The following is a 22,318-nucleotide window of genomic DNA, read 5'->3' as shown; positions in this document are numbered from 1 at the left end:
GCTGCCCTCTTGCTACCTCTTCACATGGTCATCCCTCTGTGCACGTGTACTTCCAAAGTCTCTTTGTGTCCAAATTTCCTCTTCCTTTTTTTAAAAAAATAAATTTATTTATTTTATTTTTGGCTGCATTGGGTCTTCATTGCTGCATGCGGGCTTTCTCTAGTTGCGGCGAGCGGGGGCTACTCTTCATTGCAGTGCACTGGCTTCTCAATGTGGTGGCTTCTCTTGTTGCAGAGCACAGACTCTAGGCACGTGGGCTTCAGTAGTGTGGCGTGCGGGCTCAGTAGTTGTGGCTCGTGGGCTCTAGAGCGCAGTCTCAGTAGTTGTGGCACACGGGCTTAGTTGCTCTGCGGCATGTGGGATCTTCCCGGACCAGGGCTTGAACCCATGTCCCCTGCATTAGCAGGTGGAGTCTTAACCACTGCACCACCAGGGAAGTCCCCAAATGTCCTCTTTTTATAAGGACACCAGTCAGATTGGATTAAGGCCCATTCTAACAGTCTCATTTTAACTTTTGCTCTTTCATCACCTCTTTAAAGGCCGTAGATCCACATATAGCCATATCCTGAGGTACTGGGCATTAGGGCTTCAACATATGAGTTTGCAGGGGGGGCACAGTTCAGGCCATAACACCTTCTTTAATTCTTGCTCTCTTTCAGGGTTCAAGCCTCTCATGTGACAGACCCTTTGTTTTCTTACCAACTACTGTCATCTGGACAGAACCTGAAAAGCAGGCAGGAGGTGCCCACCTCCCTGTGCCAGCTTCTGAATAGCTATGATGCTGAGGTCTCTACCTGCCCCCTGGGGAGAGGTTCCCTTGGTCCAGTCACCCTTGTCTTCCAGAAGGGAAAATGTATTGACCTGTACTGGTCAGCTGGTTTTTGCATTTCCCTGTCTCTCCTCTCATCCCTTCTCTGATTTAAGTGGCGAAGGCATAGCTATTGTCTCATGCTGCGAGGAGTCCGAGAATGATCTCCTTTGATTTGGGTTGCTGTCTGGAAAGTGTTTACTAGTGATGGTTGCTCTCTCTAAAGTATTTATTAGCTTGGTATTATTTCTCACTTCCCCCAGTGCTGGCTTATCTCCTTTACATCTCTTCTCAAATGTCAGTCCGTTTTGTCCATGTGTATAGGTGCTTTCCTTGAGCTGCGGGGTTTGGAGTGCTTCTCTTTGGTCTGGGTCTCTTTCATGTGTGTGCACGGTGATAGCAGCCACAGAGGAAGGTTCCTTGTGACCCCCAAGTACACTGCGGACCCCCAGTGGGTCCAGGGGGTCTCCTCCTTAGCCATTCCTGTGGGCCCCTCCTGCCTGTCTGTTGACTTCCAAGATGGGCACTGGCCCCTATTTTTCTTTCTCCACCAGGATCTCCTCACGCAGCTTGTGGGTCCGTGTCTTCTGTCTCTTCATGTCTTCACCGTGAGGCCAGACAGCCTTGCTTAGGGAGGAAGCTGCATCTTTTCTCCTGGTTGGAGACGCATCCCTAAGTATCCGGCCGTGTGTTCTCCTCTCTCTGTGGGTTTGCCAGTGAGCACTCCCACTCCAGCCCCCCTCAACTCCCCTTCCCCTCTCCCTGCTGATGAGGAATTGGGTTCTTCATAAAGGATCATCCAACTACTCAAGGGATTTAAACTGCATAGAGGACTTCCCTGGTGGTTCAGTGGTTAAGACTCCCCACTTGTACTGCAGGGGACACGGGTTCGATCCCTGGTTGGGGAATTAAGATCCCGCATGCTGCGCGGTGAGGCCACACACACAGACACACACACAGACACACACAGACACACACACGTACAAAAAACTGCATAGAAAAGAATAGCTGTACCTGGTCTCATCTGGGGTCTTCTCACATGAGGAGGGTTCCAGAACCCTCACAGACACCTTTTTTTTTTTTTTTTTTGCGGTACGCGGGCCTCTCACTGTTGTGGCCTCTCCCATTGCGGAGCACAGGCTCCAGATGCACAGGCTCAGCGGCCATGGCTCACGGGCCCAGCTGCTCCGTGGCATGTGGGATCTTCCCAGACCGGGGCACGAACCCGTGTCCCCTGCATCGGCAGGCGGACTCTCAACCACTGTGCCACCAGGGAAGCCCTACAAACACCATTTTAATGACATCTCCTCACGAGGCCTCTGAGAAGTCTGTGATTAGCTCTAATTTTACTAGCAGGGAGGGTACGGCAGAAAGGCCCTCAATGTCCACAGAAGCCCTCCCTTTCCTCTTACCCAATTTCTCTGGATAAATCCAAGAGACAGCGGCTTTTCCCAGGTTCCCTGCACCACAAACACCACCAATCTGTTTGCTTCTCTGAATGTGTGCTCTGTTCCCTCCCACATTCCCCTGGTGAGCGGCCCCCCAGCCATTTTCTCGTGAGTGCTAATTGCCAGCATCATTACTAGCGGCCATTAGCTGCTCCCACTGTTTGGGGTGGGGGTGGGCCCCCATCCATCCTGCCCCTAAATGCCACTGGCACTCTGTGGTGAATTGAATGTGACAGCTCTGCAGCACCCTAAGGTCTCCGCTTTGTGATCCTCCCTTGGCAAGGTTTTTGGAGTGGGGGAGGGAGGCAAGAGAGCTTGATCCAAGAGGCTAATCTGCAGGTCCCCCAGGGAAAGTTCTGGATGCCAGTGAGGTGGGAATGCTGACTTTTCCCTCTTGAGCAGAGCTGCAGCGGGAACCCCGCTGCTGGTGAGCACAGGCCTATGGGAAAAATAGCCCTACAGACTCAGGAATTGTCAATGTCACGGGCATCTGCGTTTGCACCACCTGCAGCAGTAGAGACCTTTTGACTTTGGTCCTCCTGCTGTCCCTTGCTGCATCCCCCCGGCTGTGTCTCCAGCAAAGCCCATTGCTCATCCTTGCTCCCGCTGCTGCTGAAAGGGCAGAGCGGAGTGCTGGAGCCAGCACTGACTGCCCCCCGCCCCTCCACCCGCCGCTATGCTGCCCAGTGCTGCCAGCTCAGCACTCGACTGCCATTCCTCCCACCCTCCGCCCCCTCCCAGCTGATGTTCTCCCGCCTTTGTTCCTCTCCTAGTCTCTCATTTTCTCCTGAATATACACTGTTTGTCTCCTTGGTAGGTTTGTCCCCTTTCCTTTGTGTCCTGACCTCTCTGTCTCAACTCCAGGCAGCCCGGGGATGCTTGGAGCTCAGACATTCCTGCTTGGGAGATAGGATTTTCTGATGGGGTCTTCCCTGCCTGAGCTGCTGCCCTTCTCCTCCCTGTGGGAGGCTGGATTCTTCTTCCTTCTTCTGTTTCTCTGACCACCTCCATCTGCTTTCTACAAATGAAATCACTGTGTGTGTGCACATGCGTGTATACGTGCATACATATAGATACACACACACATAGGCTACATATATATGAATAAAAGGAGGGAGGGTTTGGGCAGGTTAGGACTCTGAGAGGTGCCACTCAGAGGCATCCTCTTGTGACCCCTTAAATGTCACCTTGGGAAACAGGGTAGCAGAAAGAGCACTGGGTTAGAATTCAAAACTCCTTTGACATGGGCTCACAATGTCAAAGCTCTTCTTGAATTTCTTTTTACCTTCTCTGCACAGTGGGAATCTATTATAGACGATGTTTTTAAGGTACCTTTTTTGGGGGGTGGGTATGGGGATGTCTGAGGTCATGGACCTGTATGAAAAAGCTGTGTGAATAAATTCAGTCTGATACATTCATCTGTCCATCCGTCGATGTATCCATCTATCCACCACCGTCTATTGGTTTAGTAACCTTGTATCGAATACTGCCTTGGTCCCTTTCCTTGAGGAGCTCTCAGTTGTGAGCAGGAATGTGTAACAGGGTGTGCATAGAATATGGTGTAGGAAGCCAAGGGCTCAAAGCCACAGCACACTTTCTACTCTTAGGGCAGTAGTGTTCTAAGTGTGACATCAGCATCACCTGGGAACTTCCTGGAATTGCAGATTCTTGGCTCCATGTGGTAACAGGTGCTCTGAGGGTGCGGGCCAGCAATCTATGTTTTAAGAAGCCCTGCAGGGCATTGAAAGCTTCAGAACGTTAGAAACATTAGAACGTTTAAAAAGCATTAGGGAGTTTGTAAAGGCTTCCCTGAGGAGGTGACCTTCAAGTTAGCCCTTGAAGAATGAGGAGAAATTTACTGGGTGGGAGAGGGCTTCCCAGATAGAGGGAACTGCGTGTACAAAGGCAGGGAGGTGTGAAATAGCATGGTGCGTTCAGACAATTGGTAGTAGTTGTGTCTGACAGTGGTACTGGGGAAATGATGGAATGTGGGCAGGGGCCACAGCTGGAAGCGTCTTCTCTGCCAGGCTGTGTAGTTGTCATCTTGTAGGAAAAGGGAGAACCATGATAGCAATTACTAGAAGTAAGAACAAATGATTTATAAAGAAATATGTGTGGCGTATTATAAATTATCATATGGGGCTTCCCTGGTGGTGCAGTGGTTGAGAGTCCGCCTGCCAATGCAGGGGACGCAGGTCCGTGTCCCGGTCCGGGAGGATCCCACATGCCGCCGAGCGGCTGGGCCCCTGAGCCATGGCCGCTGAGCCTGCGTGTCCGGAGCCTGTGCTCCGCAACGGGAGAGGCCACAACAGTGCAAGGCCCGCGTACCGCAAAAAAAAAAACGAAAACCAAAACAAAACAAAACAAAAAAATTATCGTATGGTGTATCTCTTATTTAATAGCATAAATGAATGTAAAATGCTCTCTACAGCATACTTGGAGCTCCTATGAGGGAAATGTGTTTTAAAGTATAGATCTATAAAATTTATTCCAAGCCTATTTCTCCGGTCCCTGGAATGGAAGTTGGGTTGTCCTCAGTCCCGGGAGGTCTCAGTCTTCTGTCTAATAGTGGTGGCCTGGCATATAGCTAGGCTTTCAATATCCGTCAAGAGAAGAAAAGTCCCCACACCAGTGTGCCTTTGGAGGGCATGTTGTACTCTACAGAACTGAAAGAGGAGAGCCGAGTTGATTAAGGGTAATGTTGGCTGATTAGATAATCTGAAAATTAGTCTGATAATGTGCAAATTATCTAAAAGAAGCACATGATGTCATTGCCACACTGATGGGAAAGATCGAACAGATGTTAGTCTTCTGACATCTCTGTCCTCTAACATACAGCCCAGGGGCAATGGATACAGCTTTAAGAGAGAGAGTGAAAATCACGTTTGACACAAGCTTAAGAATTTTGGATCAGTCTGAAAGGTGCCTGAAAACCTATAAAACCCACACAACTCACCACTTACCCAACCTTGACCCAGGAAGTTCAGGCTTCGTTACTGGGGAGAGAGAGGGCAATTCAGATCCAGGGCTCTGTCTGGAAAAGTGAGCTGCTTCTCGCTCCCCAAAGAGCAAATCTGGAAACTAACAACTGGTGTTCCTTAGGTGAATTATGATTTCACTAAACAGTTTACAGATTACAAAGCAAAGAAGAATCTGAGGTTGCTCTGGCCTTGAAGGTATACTTGGAGTTAACTCTCCAGACCTGTGGGTCATCCACACTCTTGACCCAGAGACTGAGAAAATGTCACTGGAATTGGCTGGGCCAGTGTGTGAATCACAACTCGGCCACCCTGCCATCTTCTGTCTGTGTAGATGTGGGTCAGTACTTACATTTCTCTGCTCCTTTGTTACCTCCTCCGTAAAACAGAGAGAACCATCGTTCTGCCCTCACGGGGTTGCCGTGAGCCTTCCTGAGGTGACATGGGTGTCTGGCACCAGGCCCACACTCTGAGGGTGCTGACATCCCATCTCCGTGCCATTCAGGCCAGCAGAGCATGTCCAGGACCACAAATGGCTAACCTGCATCGGGGCCCGTCTGTGGCCATGTTGATGCTGAGAAGCTAACTGCCTATGGGGGTCTCACTGGCATCAGGAGGAACTATCAGAGCCTGGCACATCCTTTGCTAAATCTTAGATAAGGGACCCCAATCCTTCCACATAAGCTAAACATGAGTGTTTACTGAGCACTTACTGTGCATGCACCCACTCGCGGGGCCAAGTGTAACTGGGGCTCCAAAAAGATATAACATGTGGTCTCGGTCCCAGGACAACTTCTGGTCTAATTGGGGAAATAAGATGGATATGTGAAACCTGGTGGGAGGAAACTGTGGAGCAGAATCTAGCCGGGTGTGCATCCCTGTATTTACCATCCCGTTTCCCCAGGATCCGGCATCTACCTGCCACTTGCCTTTCTGTGAGCTTCCTTTTTTTTTTTTTTTTTTGCGATACGCGGGCCTCTCACTGTTGTGGCCTCTCCCGTTGCGTAGCACAGGCTCCGAACGCGCAAGCTCAGCAGCCATGGCTCATGGGCCCAGCTGCTCCGCGGTATGTGGGATCCTCCCGGACCGGGGCACGAACCCGTGTCCCCCGCATCGGCAGGCGGACTCTCAACCACTGCGCCACCAGGGAAGCCCTGTGAGCCTCTTTTATTTCTCTCACCTTTTTGGCCTATTACCTAGAATATTCGGGATTGAAGAGTTTCGTGTCCTGATCAATGATAAGGGCAATAATACTTGCTGACATTCCTTGAATGTGTCAGACACTGTGCTAGGCATGCCACATTTATCTCATTCATTCCTCACAGTAACCTTATAAGGTAGGTGCCATGTCCCCTAGAGAACACCAAGGCACACAGAGACTGAGGGATGTGCCCTTGGACACAGAGCATGAATGTGAATTCTCCAGTCATGTGTCACTTCTTGGGAAAGCCTACTTATTTACACCTTTGATCCTTTTTCCTGCCTTTTCAGAAATAAAATTATTTTACAGAGGAAAAGAAAGAGGGAAAGACATGGTGGAATACCTACTTGTGCCAGGCACTTTGCACATGTCATCTCGTGTAATGTTTGCAAGTCTGTGAGGCACGTGCCATTACTCTCATTTTACAGATGAGGAAACAGAGGCTCAGAAAGGTTGAGGAACTCTCCCCAGGTCACACAGTTAGCAAGATGAGAAGCTGAGATGTGAATGTGCTTGAGCTGGACACCATTCAGTTATGTCAGGACATTGGAACCCCAAGTGATGGATCCCAATCTCAACCTGGGATGTTTATCATAGTCCTACTGATGTCCCTTAATTTCCCCCTGTAGGCCAATTGTGAAGTGCATCATACTGCATAGTGGCTTTTCAAAAGAAGTGAATGTATTAATGGGCAGTATCGAGGTCAGCCTGGGCTGTGTAACAAAATACCATAGGCTGGGTGGCTTAAACAATAGGAATTTATTTCTCACAGTTCTAGAGGCTGAAAGTCCAAGGTAAAAGTGATGGCAGGGTCGGTGTCTGGTAGGGACTCTCTCCTTGGGTTGGAGATGACCATCTTTTTGCTGTATCCTCACATGGTCTTTGCTTGGTACATGTCGGTAGAGAGAAGCAAGCTCTCTGGTGTCTTTTCTTATAAGGGCACTAATCCCACCATAAGTGTCTCATCTCTCAATACCATCACATTGAGGGTTAGGGCTTTAACATATGCATTTTAGGGGAGAAACAATTCAGTCCATAGCAGGCAAATTTAATCTTCAGAATGAACTTTAGCTGTTTATGATGTTACATGGAACCCCCCTTTACAAATTCTGCTTGAGACTTTAATTCGTAAATGAGTTTTGCTCTAGAAAAAAATCACACATCACTCAGTTCAATAATTTTCCCGCATCTTTCTCTCTCATTCTATGTCTCAGTCTTTCCAAGCTCTTATATCTCTTTCTGACCTTGTTCTTAAAAAAAAAAAAAAAATGCGGTACCTGAAGTGAAAATCCTAGGATTAATCCTTGGCTCTGTTTTCCTTCACCACCCTTTTGGCTACCCCTACAAAATATACCCCGAATCAGTTTCCGTTTCTCCATCCCTATCACCACTGGCTCTTGTCTGGATCATTGCAACTTCTTTATTAGTCTCTCTGCCTTCGTTTTTACCTCTTATAGTTTTTCTCCAAGGAGTAGCCAAAGTGGTCTTTCAAAAGTATAAAATAGATTATGCCATGCCATGCTCTCAAAACTTTCATCACACTTGAATACAATCCAAACTCCTCACCTTCAGGGCCTGCATTTTTGCTTCTCAAAGCGAGGTCAGCAGTATCCACATCACCCAGGGCTCAGGTGATCAACCTGTCCAGGTTGGCCCAGGATATTCCCAGTTTTAGACTGAAAGTTCTGTGCCCTGGAAACACCTCAGTGCTAGGCAAACCTGGATGTTTGGCTACCCCAAGGGGAAGCGTGTAAGAAATGTGGGCTCTCAGGCCCTACCTGGACCTCTGAATCCTAATCTGAATTTTAATGAGATCCCTAAGTGATTTATTTGCACAACACTCAAATTTGAGAAGCCCTTGCCTCTAGGGCCTGCTGACCACTCTGACTTGAGTTCCCTCGGGTGTGTTGTTGTATGTACCCGTGGCAGGATAGTATCAGGTGGGCCAGCTAAGAGCCACACTGCCCGGGTTCAGGACCAACGTAGCGTGACTTTAGACAAGCTTCCTCGTGCCTTAAGTATCATCTGTGTAAAATCAGAACACTAATGCCTCTGTATCATAGGGTTATGCAATGCTGAAATAAATTAATTCATATACAGCACAGCACTAACAGATGTGTATGACACAATGTGATATGACCGTCATGTGTCTCAGAGCCGTGGTCCTCCAGCTTGAGCACATCAGAATCACCTGTTCCTTAAAACGCAGACTTCCGGATCTCCCACCCCAGAATTTTGGATTCAGTAGGTCAGTGGTGGAGGCCTAGAATTTGCATTTTTAAGAAGTCATGTGAACTATGTGGACCACTGCCTTAGAGAAATCCAGCTTTCAAAGACCGATGGCCAAGCTGTGTTTCCCTTTAATTCTTTTTACTTTTGGATGCACCGAGTCAGGTAACCAGGAAACAGGTTGCATTGTTCAATCTGGGGGGAGAAACTTGGTTTTCATTCTTTTCCTAAGGCCCTGTCCTACCATGGGCAAATGTCTCTGTGGCTCCCAGCACCCTCTTCCCAGTTTGCTTTCTGGGTGTGTTCCTGGTCTGGGCCCTCATCTCTGGGCTGGGCTGCCTGTCAGCTCTGTGGTCCCTTGACTCTCTCCTCACCCTCAGGTCTGATGCTTGAGACTCATCCTTTTCTTTTCCCTGAGTACTGCTTTTTAGTCTGAAGGACACAGAAAATGCTGGTCCCTTGTGGACTGTTGGGGTTGACATACCCGAGTCCTGTGGAGGTGGTGGTGACGAGGGGTGGAGAGGGGCAAGGCTGAGCAAGAGAGGAAGGGAGCTTGCTGAATTCTGCCATCACAATAATAATATCCTGACAATTGAAGCAGACGAGGCTTATCCTGCTCTACAGCACTGGGATGTCCTGCATCTCTCTCAGGGGAATGACACCACTTCATTCACAGCCCTTTTGACATAGTTCCTCTCAAGTGAAACGTTTTCCCCCTCAACTGACTCATTTGGTGGCAATAACAAGTTGCTACACCAGGGCATGATCTGACCCACATGACCTGCCACTGGAAAATGGAAACATCTTGTGCTTTCCTTAATCAGCACTGAGAAAAGTAATCAACTTTGCTCAGTCTTCTTCTCACTCTTCCGAAGCGTCAGTAACAGACCTGGGGTTGCTGGCCTAAGGCTGGAGCACAAAGGACATTACCGAAGGGTCATGTGACCATCTAGTCCCAGAAGTAGTGACATGGTGTCCAAACTCCTGGCAAGTGGCAACTCTAACCAGATACATCCATTAAGATGGAGACATCAGTGTGAGCAGACACGTGATTTCTGATTTTACAGCACAGTGTCTTGGAGTAAATATTTACAAGGTGTGTGTCTAACAGTATGAGTTTTGTGTTCCATAAAGATAGAGGAAAAGGAGATAGGTACAAGGAAGGGTGGGATGACTGACACACATTTAACATTTTTAGAAAGATTCTACAGCTACCAAAGCACATAGTAAGACAGGGCCTATATTCTCACTGGAGGGTTCGGGGCTTCTGGCAAGAGACCAAACATGAGGTTCAAGGGGCCCTGGGAGCCAAATGAGCCTGGGAGTTCTTAACTCCTTCCATCCTGGTTTTCCAAGAAATGCCTAAAGGAGAGGATTCCCGTGGGAGGGCAGACCCACTGGCTTTCTCCACCACCACTTTATTCTCTCCAGTGGGCTCCCCCACTCTTTATGTTGCTTCTGCCCCTCACTCTTTTTTTTTTTTTAAATAAATTATTTATTTATTTTTGGCTGCATTGGGTCTTTGTTGCTGCACGAGGGCTTTCTCTAGTTGTGGCGAGTGGGGGCTACTCTTTGTCGTGGTGCGCGGGCTTCTCATTGCAGTGGCTTCTCTTGTTGCGGAGCACGGGCTCTAGGCGCGCGGGCTCAGCAGTTGTGCCTCGTGGGCTCTAGAGCGCAGGCTCAGTAGTTGTGGCACACGGGCTTAGTTGCTCTGTGGCATGTGGGATCTTCCCGGACCAGGGCTCGAACCCATGTCCCCGGCATTGACAGGCGGTTTCTTAACCACTGCGCCACCAGGGAAGCCTTGCCCCTCGCTCTTTATGTCCCCTGTTATGGGCAGGACTGATGCTGGCAGTGCCTTAGGATGGTCACTGAGTACTCGGGACACTTTACATCCACTGAATTCCTGGTCTTTCACTTCCCTTTGCTTGGCAGTTGTGTTTCTTTTCCCCTCCCAAAAGCCTCTGTGAAGATTTGCCATCCTTTCATTAAGTATTTATTGTCAGTTCTGTGTCAATCACTGTGCCAGGTGTTGGGGATTCAGAGATTAAAGACACCGCTCCTGCCCTCAGGGAGCTCACGGCTAATAGGGAGAGAGATGTGTACACAAATATGAAGCAAGGATGAAAGGCTGAGTTCCTCTGGGTTTGAAAAACTTTGCTCTTCTTTTGCCCTATTATAATCCTCAAATAATAGGCCTAAAAGGGGACTTAAGACATCTAGCATATTCTCTTGCCTCTAGATGGGCCTGCACTTGAAGAAACCTGGGCCAGGGACACCTTCCCAGGTGCAGACGCCTCTCCAGAGAAGCCTGCTTCTGCGACCGTGCCTTTAACTGCTGAATCGCGCTCGTGTCCAGCTTTCTGGTAGCGTGCACTGCCATTTCAGCTCCTTCTGTCTCCTGTTGTCTTTGACAATACGGTGACTTAGGCCCATCCATAAACCCAAAGGCTTATTAAATCAGCCCTCGGCCTTCTCGTCTCCAGGGGGACTAATCTCGGGGCCTGGAATCATTCTGCATTAGCAGTACCCCCTCCTAAATCCCTATCATACACCCACCCTGTGCGCAATGCCAGGTGGCAGAATGGTGCATGAGGTCTGACGGTCATGTGCTGAGTGGACCCCGTTGTTCGTTTCCCCCACCGGGCTCCCCAGCTGCCCCGCCTTCCACATTCAGGGAGGAAGGCATCATTTGTCTTCCCTCTGGAGCCCCAGGGTGGGACCAGAGTTGCTATTAGGTGGCCAAGAAGAACCAGCCTGAATGGAAGCCCAACATTTTTATTCCTTGGATCCGTGGGATTTATTTTTTCATCAGTTCTAGGGAAGCAATGAAAAAAGGTGTCAGGCCTTGGGGATAATTTATATGAGTAAACACGTAAGGGGTGGGGTGAGCGAGAGCATGAGAATTAAGGCCATTTATCCAGGCTTGGAGGCTCTGTGTGCCCTCTGGTCCAGCCTTCCCCACAGTCTTTATCTTGCCACTTTAACCCTCTCCTGGCTCTACTCCACTTGGGCCCAGCACGGATCTCTTCACAGCCTCAGCCTTCCGCTGCCTCCCCCGCCCCTCCCGGGTCCCTCATTAAAGGCTGGGTGGAAGGGAGCAGGCTGTGGCAGTGGCCTCCAGCTGAGGCCTGCTCGCTGATTCTGAAGGGAAGGCACGTCGGCTCACCCCCTCCCTCCCCTCCCGCCCCGTCTCCGCAGCTTCCTCCTCCAGCCTGGCCTGTCCAGTGTGCCCTGTGTGGTCAGCCTGAGGCTGCCTTCCGCTCTCCGTCTTTTCCTTTCCCCTTCTCTTTACTTCGTCCTCCGAAGATGCGCTCTGCACCGCCAAATGGCACCAGGCTAGGATGCTTTACACTTGAGAGATGAAGTAATAACAGGTGGCAAGACCAGAGGCTGCTGGAGCCCAGGATTCTGGTTGCCATGGCAACATGTCAGACCCGTGGAGGGACGGAACTGTCAGCCGTGGAGGGTGGTGGGGGAATGAGTGAGGGGAGCGAGGAGAGGCACAGCGCCTCCTGGAGGGCTCTTCTCTGTGCCCCTGGGGTCCCGGAGCGCTGCACACCCCTGCTAGCGGGCTCTGGGGAGACAGCTGCTGGCCTGGGGCTGGGGTCAGGCTGGGTGGCGGGCACGGGACATGGCCCCGCGTCTGTGCACACCAGGCCCTGGCAGGCGGTCGGAGCGTCTGCCCAGGATGTGAAGTCACGCTTTCGTGGATGTGCCATGGAGGAGCCTAAACTTCTGGCTTGCTTCCTCTTTCCCTAGGACACTAGGGCTGCAGCTCTGGTCTCGGCAGAAGCAGGTGAAGGGCTGCTGCTTGTGGCCAGCCTGTGCCCATCGCTCATGTTCCTCTTGAGCGGCAGGCAGGCGTATTGCGGCAGAAATCAGGCTGAAAGGGGAAAAGACAGCCCTGTCTAGGGGCCTTGTTTGCCCTCGACACGTGGCCTGACTGAAGTAAAGAACCCTGTAGTATGGTCATGTGCCACACTGCCATTCCAGAATGACTGCTCACCCTTTCCCGAGTGCGCTGGTGGGACTCTTTGGGGCTTGGGTTTTCCTTTCTCTTGGGTTGATTTATTTGAATGTTCCCTCCCACCTTCTGTTATTATTATTATTATTTTGGGGGATTTCCTTATGAACTTTGTTCTGATTTCCATTTGTTTTCCTTTGAGCTTTTTAAACTTATTCCCCTCCCGCCCCCCAGGTAAACCCCTAAACTCTCAAGGCTCACTTTCTTTTCTCAGCAGCTTCCTTGCATCGCTTATATGATCTCAGCCCATGAACATTCATCAACAGAAAACCAAAGGCATCATCGCGGACGCTGCCATCGAGATACCACTCGGGTCTTTGGCCTCCCCGTCATCTTGCTCTATAAAGTGGGACTCAATTTCCCATAAGCGGAAGCAGAATCTCTATTTAAATGCACTTGCAAGGTCTGGGCGAGCTTCCTATTTATAGCAAAATCCTTTTTATAATGACCTCATAGACGGTGCCAGGAAATTGCTCACGGATGGGTCAGGCCAAAGGCCAATAAAGCCACGGTGTGAGCTTTACTTAAAAAAATTCCTTCATGAGCCTCTGGAATTCTTTGGAGAAGTGTTTTCACGGAGTATATGACAATAACTGGGGCCACCGGGATGGATTACAGTGGTAGAGACATTAAACTTAAGTTCAAAGGGAATTTCCGCTTCATCAGGCCAATCTCAATACTTTTTATCACTTTGGGCTTCCCAAAGAAAGTACTGGGTGAATCACGTTTATGAAATATTATATATGCAACGTTGGCTCTGGACTTCCCGGAGGCAGAGAAATGTGATTAGAGACAAGAGTCTCTGAGGACACAGGCAAACCCGGGGGTGAATCCCGCTTCCTCCACTTCTTATCTGAGGCTTGAAGCCAGCCCCTTAATCTCTTTGGGCTTCAGTTACCTCATCTGTCAACTGCTCCCTACTTCACAAAATGCTTGTGAGAATCAATGAAATAGTGTGTGTAAAGCATCAGCGTAAGATCTGTCACCATTTTGTGGTGTCATATGTGTCTGCTTCATCTTCTCAACAAACAGTTGAATGGGGGGCGCTGGGTGGGTAGGCACAAACTGGTGTCCCCTTCTCAAGAGACAGCGAGTCCTAGTCTTATACTTTTCCTGTATGTCTGTGTGCAGGACGATGTCTCACCTACCAGAGTAGGGAATAGTACAGTGTTATTCTTCCAGCAACCCAGGGCTCTCGGCCACCCACTCTGTGTACTCGGGGAGCTAGACATGACCCAGGCCAGCTCTTCATTTTGGAGACTGGGGAAATAAACCGGGCAGTGAGTGATATTCAGAGTGACAGATAACTCTGCCTCAGTCCCCCTAGGAGGAGCTCCCGAGGCATCACTGGGCTGCCTACCTACCTCTCTGCCATCCTTTTCTAAGCCATTCATCTCACACATCATTGTTAACCATTTCCTGTGTGCAGGACACATAGGTTTTCCAACAATGGGTTGGATGTGGTCCCTGATCTGAAGGAGTAAACCACTGAATATGGGGTGATGAGGCAGGTGTATACATGTATAGACAAGCGAAGGGCCATAGAAGCAATGTCAACAGCGTACTCTCCCTAAGGCCTGACTGGTCATTTCTGGCTGGGGACTTGGGAGAGCTCCATGGGAGAACCCTCACTAATCCTAAATACCCCAAAATGTACGAGAACCAGAGGTGAAACCTAGTGATTAGTCCATCCCATGCCATTTTACCAAGATGGAAGGAAGCTTGAGCTCACTGTTGTGAGGGGAGAGTAGGAACTGAAGTGGAAAGGATTTCACTGGAAAATGAAGTCTAACTGCTCACTATCACTTTCTACACTGGGCCCTCGCTGGACTAAAATGGTACCCGCTCACCTGGCATGTCACAACTGTACACACCAGGGCCTGCAGCTGGAAGTTCATCACCATTTTCATCCCTTTGGCCAGGAGCTTTGTATAACCAACAAATATATGCGGGGACCCTGCTCTGCTTCAGTCTCCTCGGAAGCTTCTCTTCATCAGGTGAATTAAATCCTCTTCCATTGGTCTTTCTCCATAGGATTGATTTCTCCATCACTGTCTGCTTTGCTCTACTAGATTGTTTCTGAATTTTTTATTTCTTGCCATATTAGAGTCCCTGATTCGGTAGGGTGTTCTACCAATGGTCTGTTGGTGGTGAAAACTGTAGAATTATCTGGGCATTCTTATACTCTATATTCTACTTCTTCATCCTCATAAATCACAAGGAATAGTGTGTTGGAGAAAAACCAGATTCTTTGTTGCTTAAAGATTTTGTGAAAGGGGAGAAAATCTGGCCTAAAAGGGGGTCCCGAAGAGAACAGGAGGTAGGTGATGAGACTGGGCTTCCTGAGAGGTTTAGTGTGATGATATACATGGGATTCTTTGACCACTCTTCATGCAGGAAGCTACGTAAGTTGTGATCGGCATCTCCACATTTTATATCTAGTTCATAGCAATCATGAAACTTAGCTCTGTTTTACACTCAGCCTGTACATTTAATATAACCCACTTCTTCTTACTGTTCATCTTTTGATTGATTTCCATGATAGTCGCTTAATCAGGAAACCCCGAGTTTATTTGCTTCATAGACATACTTGGATTTTCTTAAGAGAGTTCTTTTTTTTTTTTTTTTTGATGCAGACCATTTAAAAAGTCTTTATTGAATTTGTTACAATATTACTTCTGTTTTATGCTTTGGTTTTTTGGCTGAGAGGCATGTGGGATCTTAGCTCCCGGACCAGGGATTGAACCTGCACTCCCTGCATTGAAAGGCAAAGTCCCAACCACTGGACCACCAGGGAAGTCCCGAGAGAGTTCTAAAAGTGGTTAAGATGGCAACTGAGAAAGAAAGAAGAAAGGGACTTCTTTCTGGATTTGGGCAATGAAAATTTTATAGGCAGAATAAAATTTTTGCGGACGTCCTGCTTTTTGGAGGTTATTTGCAAAACCATTCTGTATGACACACATCTGTCTTTGAGATGCAGTGACTGATGAAGAAAAACCCACACTCCGCAGGCCACAGGGTGTGGCCCCTCCTCTGTCTGCCACAAACAGCCCACATTTTTCTTGCAGAGAATTGTCTGCCTCCCTGAAGATGAAAATCAATGACTTAGAAACTGATTAAACAATCCAAATAGCAACTGATAAATGGATTAACCCTCTATAATGCAATTCTGTGAGCTTTTGTCTTCCGCCTTCCCCAGGTAAGTTTTTCTATTCCTAGAGGCAAAGCAGAAGCATGGAGGAAGCGGAGGCCAGGGGGAATCATATTAAAGTCGGTGAATCCGTTTATCACTTACTGTCTGGATGGTATTTCTGCTCACATATCTGCTTCCTTTTACAGATTTGTACCCTGAGTAATGTTAGGCAGTGAATAATGAACGATAGGGGCAGACATTGGGGATAGGCGAGAGGAAGATACCCCGGTGGTTTAGGCTGATCCCATAAACAGAGAGACTTTTCTTCTTAGTCACAAACAGGGAGCTTTAACGTGACCAAGAAATGTCCACAATAGGGATCAAAAAACAAGTAAAATGGAAGGATTTCTTCTCATGCAAAGAACCTGTCCAAGGCTTTTTAACCAGCCCCTAGACGCTGAGATTTCAGTGCTTGAGGACATGTGCTGTTTTCACGAGGCTTTGTTTTTAAAATCATGTCCCAAGATATTCCTTTGTCTTTGTGTAGGGCCTTTCCGTAAGGGTGGCTTATGGAAGTCTTAAGCCTCCAATATGCTCACTTACTCACCGTTCAACCCATCTCCGGTATGAGGCTGAGCTAAGTGTTCAGTTCTGATTCTAGGCACTTGGGGTCTGCTGATTAACTAGTCCTGGGTGCTTTCCATGACCAACAAGTCTGGACTTCAGGGAGATGGGGCTGAACAAGAGTGGACACCTGTGTACCTGCCCACAGGTGCATCAGAGCCCCCCAGAGCATCTTCAGGGTCCTTCCTGCAAATGATCCCCCATCAGTGCTTCTTTGTTTTCCTTTTCAGAGACAGAAGGAATATCTCCTAAATGAGAGCATCTTTCCCAAGGGCAAGGCCTAGGTAGTGACCTTTCTGTCTTCCTCTAGTCGCACCACTGTTGATGGTTACCATCTGATGTTTGGGTCCCAAGGGCTCATTGTTCAGGGATGAGAGAAGTTCACTTGGTTGGTAAGGCCTTCTGGATGCTTCGCTGATCCAGGGATCCAATCAGAAGAGCAGAGTAGTTTCTATAAAAACACAGAGCTGACAAATATTACAATCAAACTCAGCTCTGGATGGCTTGCAAGACATTGGTACGGTTGAACCGAGGAGAATCATAAAGAAAACTTTGCCCAAGTTAACAACTTGGTTGTAACAAAACCTCAGATTCTAAACTTCATATTCTTTCTGGAGCAGATTCTGCCATACCATGGGAGAAGAGGGGCCGGTGGAGACTCACCAGAGCCTAACACTGGATTTTTAAAAAAATGTTTCCACAGCCCAGAAAGGACCGGATGGGACAGTCATTCCCAATAACTACTGTGACTTCTGCTTGGGGGGTTCTAACATGAACAAGAAGAGTGGGAGGCCGGAAGAGCTGGTATCCTGTGCAGACTGTGGACGCTCTGGTGAGTGCGGCCCCTTCTCGCATCATGTGCCCGCAGACCAGGAACTCTTCCACTCGCACCTCTCTGCCACCTTGTGGGGGTCAGGGGCTGAAGGGTGGGTGCAGAAGTGACGGTGATGATACTTCGAGTGGAGATGGGTTTTCAGGTTATTTTGATTTGTTTCTTCTTGAGGCTTAAGAACTAGAAGTTATGCCCTGGGATCTGGGGAAAAGGGAAAGAAGAAGGTTTGGGCTTTTGTCTGTCCGGCCTTTCTGTGAGGTGGATATTTCTTTGTGTGTGTTGTTGTGGACGACAGTGAGACAGTGTGGAAACACCCGGAGACACAGGCAACGTGCTTCCTTGTATCGGGTGACGTGCCCGTAACAAAGAGGTGCGTTGGTTCTGCAGAAGTGCCCGGGGCAAACCGGAAGAATGTGGAAACGTGAATACTGGGAGAGCAGCCACATCTGGAGCTGTGGGGGGCACAGACCCCTGCGCTCCTGGGTAGCTGCATAGATGCCATCCCATTGGCCACTTATCCCATTTTCTCATGTGGAAAGCAAAAGAGAGCCCGGTCGATCAAGGAGGCAAAGGGCAGGTGTTCTTAGGACTCCTCTGCAGTTGACTTGGCATGTTTTGAATTTTCATCTTCAATCTATTCAGTGACTAAAATTGGTCTTGTTCTTCCACTCTTAGAATGAGCACAGGTCTTCAAGTTTTGTGCAAGCTGTTTTGCTTTCCAATTCCATTATTTTACGCTGGATCGTGGTTGGCTTTTCATATTGTTTTATGTTATAACGAAGCCAAAGTGCAAGGCAGGGAGGAGAGAAGGTTTCAGACTCATCTTTAGTCTCATCAACTGCTGACTAGTAGGTGAAATACAGTTTGGTTGGGTGGTTCGTTCCACCAGCCAGGAGTCATGGCTCCTTCCCACCTCTCTACCCAGCATCTGTTCTACTCCTAGTCCTGAGAGAAGGCCTGAGATGACCACACCCGGCTTTACTATAGCAGCTCAGTTCTTCCCTCGCTCCGTCCGCAGACATTAGCTTTAGTCCTTTTGTATTTGGTTTTGGGTTGTTTAAGCTTTAAGACTGTCTTGAACAGCAAATCAGTAATTGGAAAAGCACTGTGGTTTTTACTGCATACAACCCTCCGCATTTAACCCTTAAAGACCCTGACAGGGTGGCCCATCTGTGCAATTCTGTCAATTCCTTCACTTGCCAAACATGATACCTAACGTTGAACTCTTTATCCTACTGGTGCCAGCTTAGAAGAGAGGACCCATGTGATAGTGGAGGGATTTAGATACTCAAAAAGAAAATGAAACAAATGAAATTCACTTCAGCATTTTTAAAAAGCAAGCGATCAGACAAAATCTCTACCACCAGCAACAAAGTTACTTGGTGGCAAGATACTCTAGGCAGAATTTTATGGACTGCTATGGGTTTGGGATGAGTTAGAGAAGGCAGCTTCAGAATTCTCAGTGAAAACTTCTGAAATTTCTCCTCTCCCTTTCCTACAAAAGACGGGTACTTGGATCTGATCCGTGGGGGACCAGAAGTGGGCAGTTGGTTTTTTCTATACAAAGCTTCTCTCTTCACAGCCTTTACTCAGCTTCTTCTTCCAAGGATCTGTCTGCTATGTGACTCAGGGGGCCATTTTATACCAGCCTACGTGTTCTCATTGCATTCGCCAGGGATTAATTTTGGTGGATAATTTAGTCAAGGTCTGACTCCGATGTTCCTGAAATAGTCAACACCTTGGGAATAAGCAGGTGGCATTAGCCCATGGGATATGCTTGTTAAGGCAGGTGGGCCAATACTTCTTCTCTAGGGCCTCCCTGGAGTCCTTCCAAGGAAGAGTGTGGAGCTCGGAAGAGCTGTCTTTTCCTTCCCATCTACCCCACTACCTACTTTTCCTGGGAGAAAAAGTGAGATTCCGGAAATTGGCACCCTAAGTGGTGCCTTATGACCTCACCGGGGGCAGTCCTGAGGCCCATTTGGAACGTGAAAAAGTTTCTACCGGAGTTTTATAGACTTCAGGATACAGTCTTTTATTTGGCTTTTCCACCCCTACTTCCCACTTTCTCAGTGCTCTGAGTTAGATTTGACAACCCTGGACTTTCTGGATCTGGAGTAACTCAGACCTGGGTGTGTTTAGGGCCTGGTGTGTGTGCGTGCATGCCTGTGTGCACACACACGTGTATGTGTATGTGCACGTGTGTGGGTGCAGATCACAGAAATGTCCTCCAGTGGTTAAAGAAAACGGGAGACTCTTTTATTACCTACCACTTATCAGACTTTCCAACTTCTTTTTGCTTTCAGTGCAAATGAACTACATGATGTAAGGGCAGAATTGAAAGGGTATGGAAAGAATGGGATTAGAAACGGGTAAAAATAAAAATAAAATGGATGGAGGCTTAACCACCTTGACTGGGTTATCTGACAGTAATACCTTTGTAAAGCTGACTGTCAAAGTGAAGGACAAACACTGTGCAAAGAAACGCCAACTGAAAACACCAAAGAAATACCAACCAGGCTTAAAAACCACCAAGGAAACGCATTGTCTGGGGTGGGTTGAGCGAGCGTGCATGCGAATGTGTGCCTTCGGAAGAGAAGAAAGAAAGATCGTGGTTGAATCTTGCGCTGTCAGAGCTGTGGACAAATATATTATGGTAGAGATGATGCCTTTTCAGGGAGGGGAGAATCCTTTTCCCTGGAAATGTTGGCTTTGTCCCGTTACCCCAAACCCCCGTCACCAGGTGACACACCCAGTTGATCCCTTTTGGTGTGAAATGGTTTATGATTTTGCTATTAAGAATAACACTGTAATAATGTAATAAGAATATTAATAATGCTGTCTGTTGCTTAACCCATGTGCTGATATATTCATCATACATGTCAGCTCATTTGGGAGGAGAAGGCAGGAAGGAGAAGGAGGCAGCGGCCGCAGCACGCACCACGGAGGACTTATTCGGTTCCACGTCAGAAAGTGACACCTCAACTTTCCACGGCTTTGATGAGGACGATTTGGAAGAGCCTCGCTCCTGCCGAGGACGCCGCAGTGGCCGGGGTTCGCCCACAGCAGATAAAAAGGGCAGTTGCTAAACGCACGGAATGGACTTTCTGGGCAATTAGCCATCACCCTGTGACTTTGGTCATTGCTCTGGTTCTGATACATATATTTTTTTAATGAAAGACAATTTAGGTTTTCCCTTCATCCTTGCTTTTTCCTCTCACTTTCCACTTGTCCCCCCCCTTCCCTTTACTTAGGGTACATACAGCAGAAGCACAGACTACTGAAACAAGACAGAACAAAAGAAAGAATAACAGTCCTTCAGAGAGATGGCATCGTGATGTACTATTTATTTTCCATAGAAATGGGAAGTTAGGCGGATTATCTCGTTTTTTGGGGGGAGGGGATCTTTTTGACATGAGCAGAGTTGATTTCCTCAGTTTTCCTATTTATTGGCAAAACGAAGAGAGGAGGAACATTGGGTTTGGAAACAAAGAACCAATAACGTTAAAAAATGATATTTTATATCTTCTAGCTATGATTAGAAGCAGGCCTTTTTTTTTTTTTTTTTGAGACAGAGAGAGAGAGAAGGGAAATCAAAGAAACTGAAGTAATATCCTGTTTAGAAGAAAGCCTGTATGGGGGAGGATTTCCTTGACGGGAGAGGATGGCACTTGGTACCCCACGGAGCTGGTGGCTCCCCACGGCAGACCCCCTCCCCATTTCTCCTCCCCCGACCTTTCCATCTTCCTCTCTGCTTGCGAGAACATGCCAGCAGTTCCTGAGAAGACGGGCAGCCTGTGTGTGGCCCCCGTCCAGCTCCTGGGCCCTGACCTGCAGCGCCTGTGGGATCCTCCTTCTCCGTCAGCAGAGCTGCTGTTTTCTTGTTGCTGGTTTTTTCCTCACTTTCCTCCTGGTGGAGAGCAATTTCCAAACACAGGAATGGAGTATAAGCAGAAAGTCCTGGACTCAACAGTGACCAAACCACCCGAGGCCGCGCTCATGGAAGAAAGGACGTTACTTCACAGTAGATTTCCCTCTCCCCTTGCCCCTGTTTAAAAACGTATAAATACCCATTGGATGATCAAGTCTCCCATATTTCTTCTATTTTTTATAGTGCCCTCCAGGCACTTTGTTTTATGTTTCCAGTAGCACCTCCTGAAATAAACCAAAGCAACACTTGCTCAAGGCCCCTGGGGTGATGAAGACCATCTACCTTGTTGGCCAGCCAGTCCCAAGGATGAACAGCTGTGCGGTCCTAGTCAAAAGGTATGTCCTGGCTGACGTGTCTTACAATAAGGGAAAACCATCATAGTTGTTTTAAGTTTATTCCTTCTTTCTTTTTTTCCTTTCCCCCGCTCCTAACTTGTCTTTTGTTTTTCTGGGTTCGGACCCCCTTATTCGTGTGGGAGTGGCCACTGGAACATCTTCTACGCAGCCATCTGCTGTCTGTGTGTGCATGCATACCTATGTGGGCCCGGGCCTAGGTGTGGGATCTGAGGCTTGCTTGGGCTCTGGGAGGCTGTGTGTGGAGAATGGTGGACTTCTGGCTTCAACTGCAAGAGAAAACGGCTGGGGAGTGCTTGGCTAACTCTGCCTTCCTTGGCCATACCTGGAAGCAAAGTCCAGGGAACTGAGGTTCGAGTTGGCTGCTGTCCTTGGGTAGAAATTGAGGGGGCTGCATGTCTAGGGTGGAGTTCCTTGCTCCAGTTACCAATTCAACAGCCAGGGGGATGCATCCAAATGAAAGAAGATCTCGGATTAGGCACAACATTCAACCTAGTTGATTTGAAGATTCTAAGCTCCCACTAAGTGTGGTCAGGGTCTCCGGCCTTCATGAGAGCGTAGGTCCAGAGATGTAGGCACTGCCCTTTGGCTTGGGTTGGGAGATCCAAGAGGCTGCCCAGGCAACAGGCTGTAAGTGTCTGGGAAGACCTGCTTTGACAATCCAGCCTTTGCAGAACCTCACGAATTAGACCTCTCATTGAAATAACAAACCAACCCAACAGAAGAAAGGACCAAGCAAAGAAACCAACAAAAGGAC

General features: G+C 48.3%; 1 protein-coding gene across 4 annotated transcripts in view; it reads left to right on the top strand.

The window, feature by feature from the left end:
* Nucleotides 1-22,318, top strand: part of DPF3 (double PHD fingers 3) — a 244,290-nt gene that overhangs the window by 182,558 nt on the left and 39,414 nt on the right. For 3 of the 4 annotated variants that reach the window (XM_029237680.1, XM_029237679.1, XM_029237681.1), the window contains exons 8-9: nucleotides 17,152-17,280; nucleotides 20,164-21,543. In XM_029237680.1, the coding sequence (XP_029093513.1) occupies nucleotides 17,152-17,280; nucleotides 20,164-20,366 (332 nt within the window). In that variant the 3' untranslated portion in view covers nucleotides 20,367-21,543. Of the gene's footprint in view, nucleotides 1-17,151; nucleotides 17,281-19,583; nucleotides 20,123-20,163; nucleotides 21,544-22,318 lie in introns of those variants that run through there. The other variant, XM_029237682.1, reaches the window with a different exon arrangement.

The sequence above is a fragment of the Monodon monoceros genome, unplaced genomic scaffold (genome assembly GCF_005190385.1).
Source record: "Monodon monoceros isolate NGI ecotype Baffin Bay Population unplaced genomic scaffold, NGI_Narwhal_1 Super_Scaffold_21, whole genome shotgun sequence".
Lineage (NCBI taxonomy): Eukaryota > Metazoa > Chordata > Mammalia > Artiodactyla > Monodontidae > Monodon > Monodon monoceros.
The sequence above is the reverse complement of the archived record's forward strand: the minus strand, read 5'-3'. Positions and strand labels throughout refer to the sequence as shown.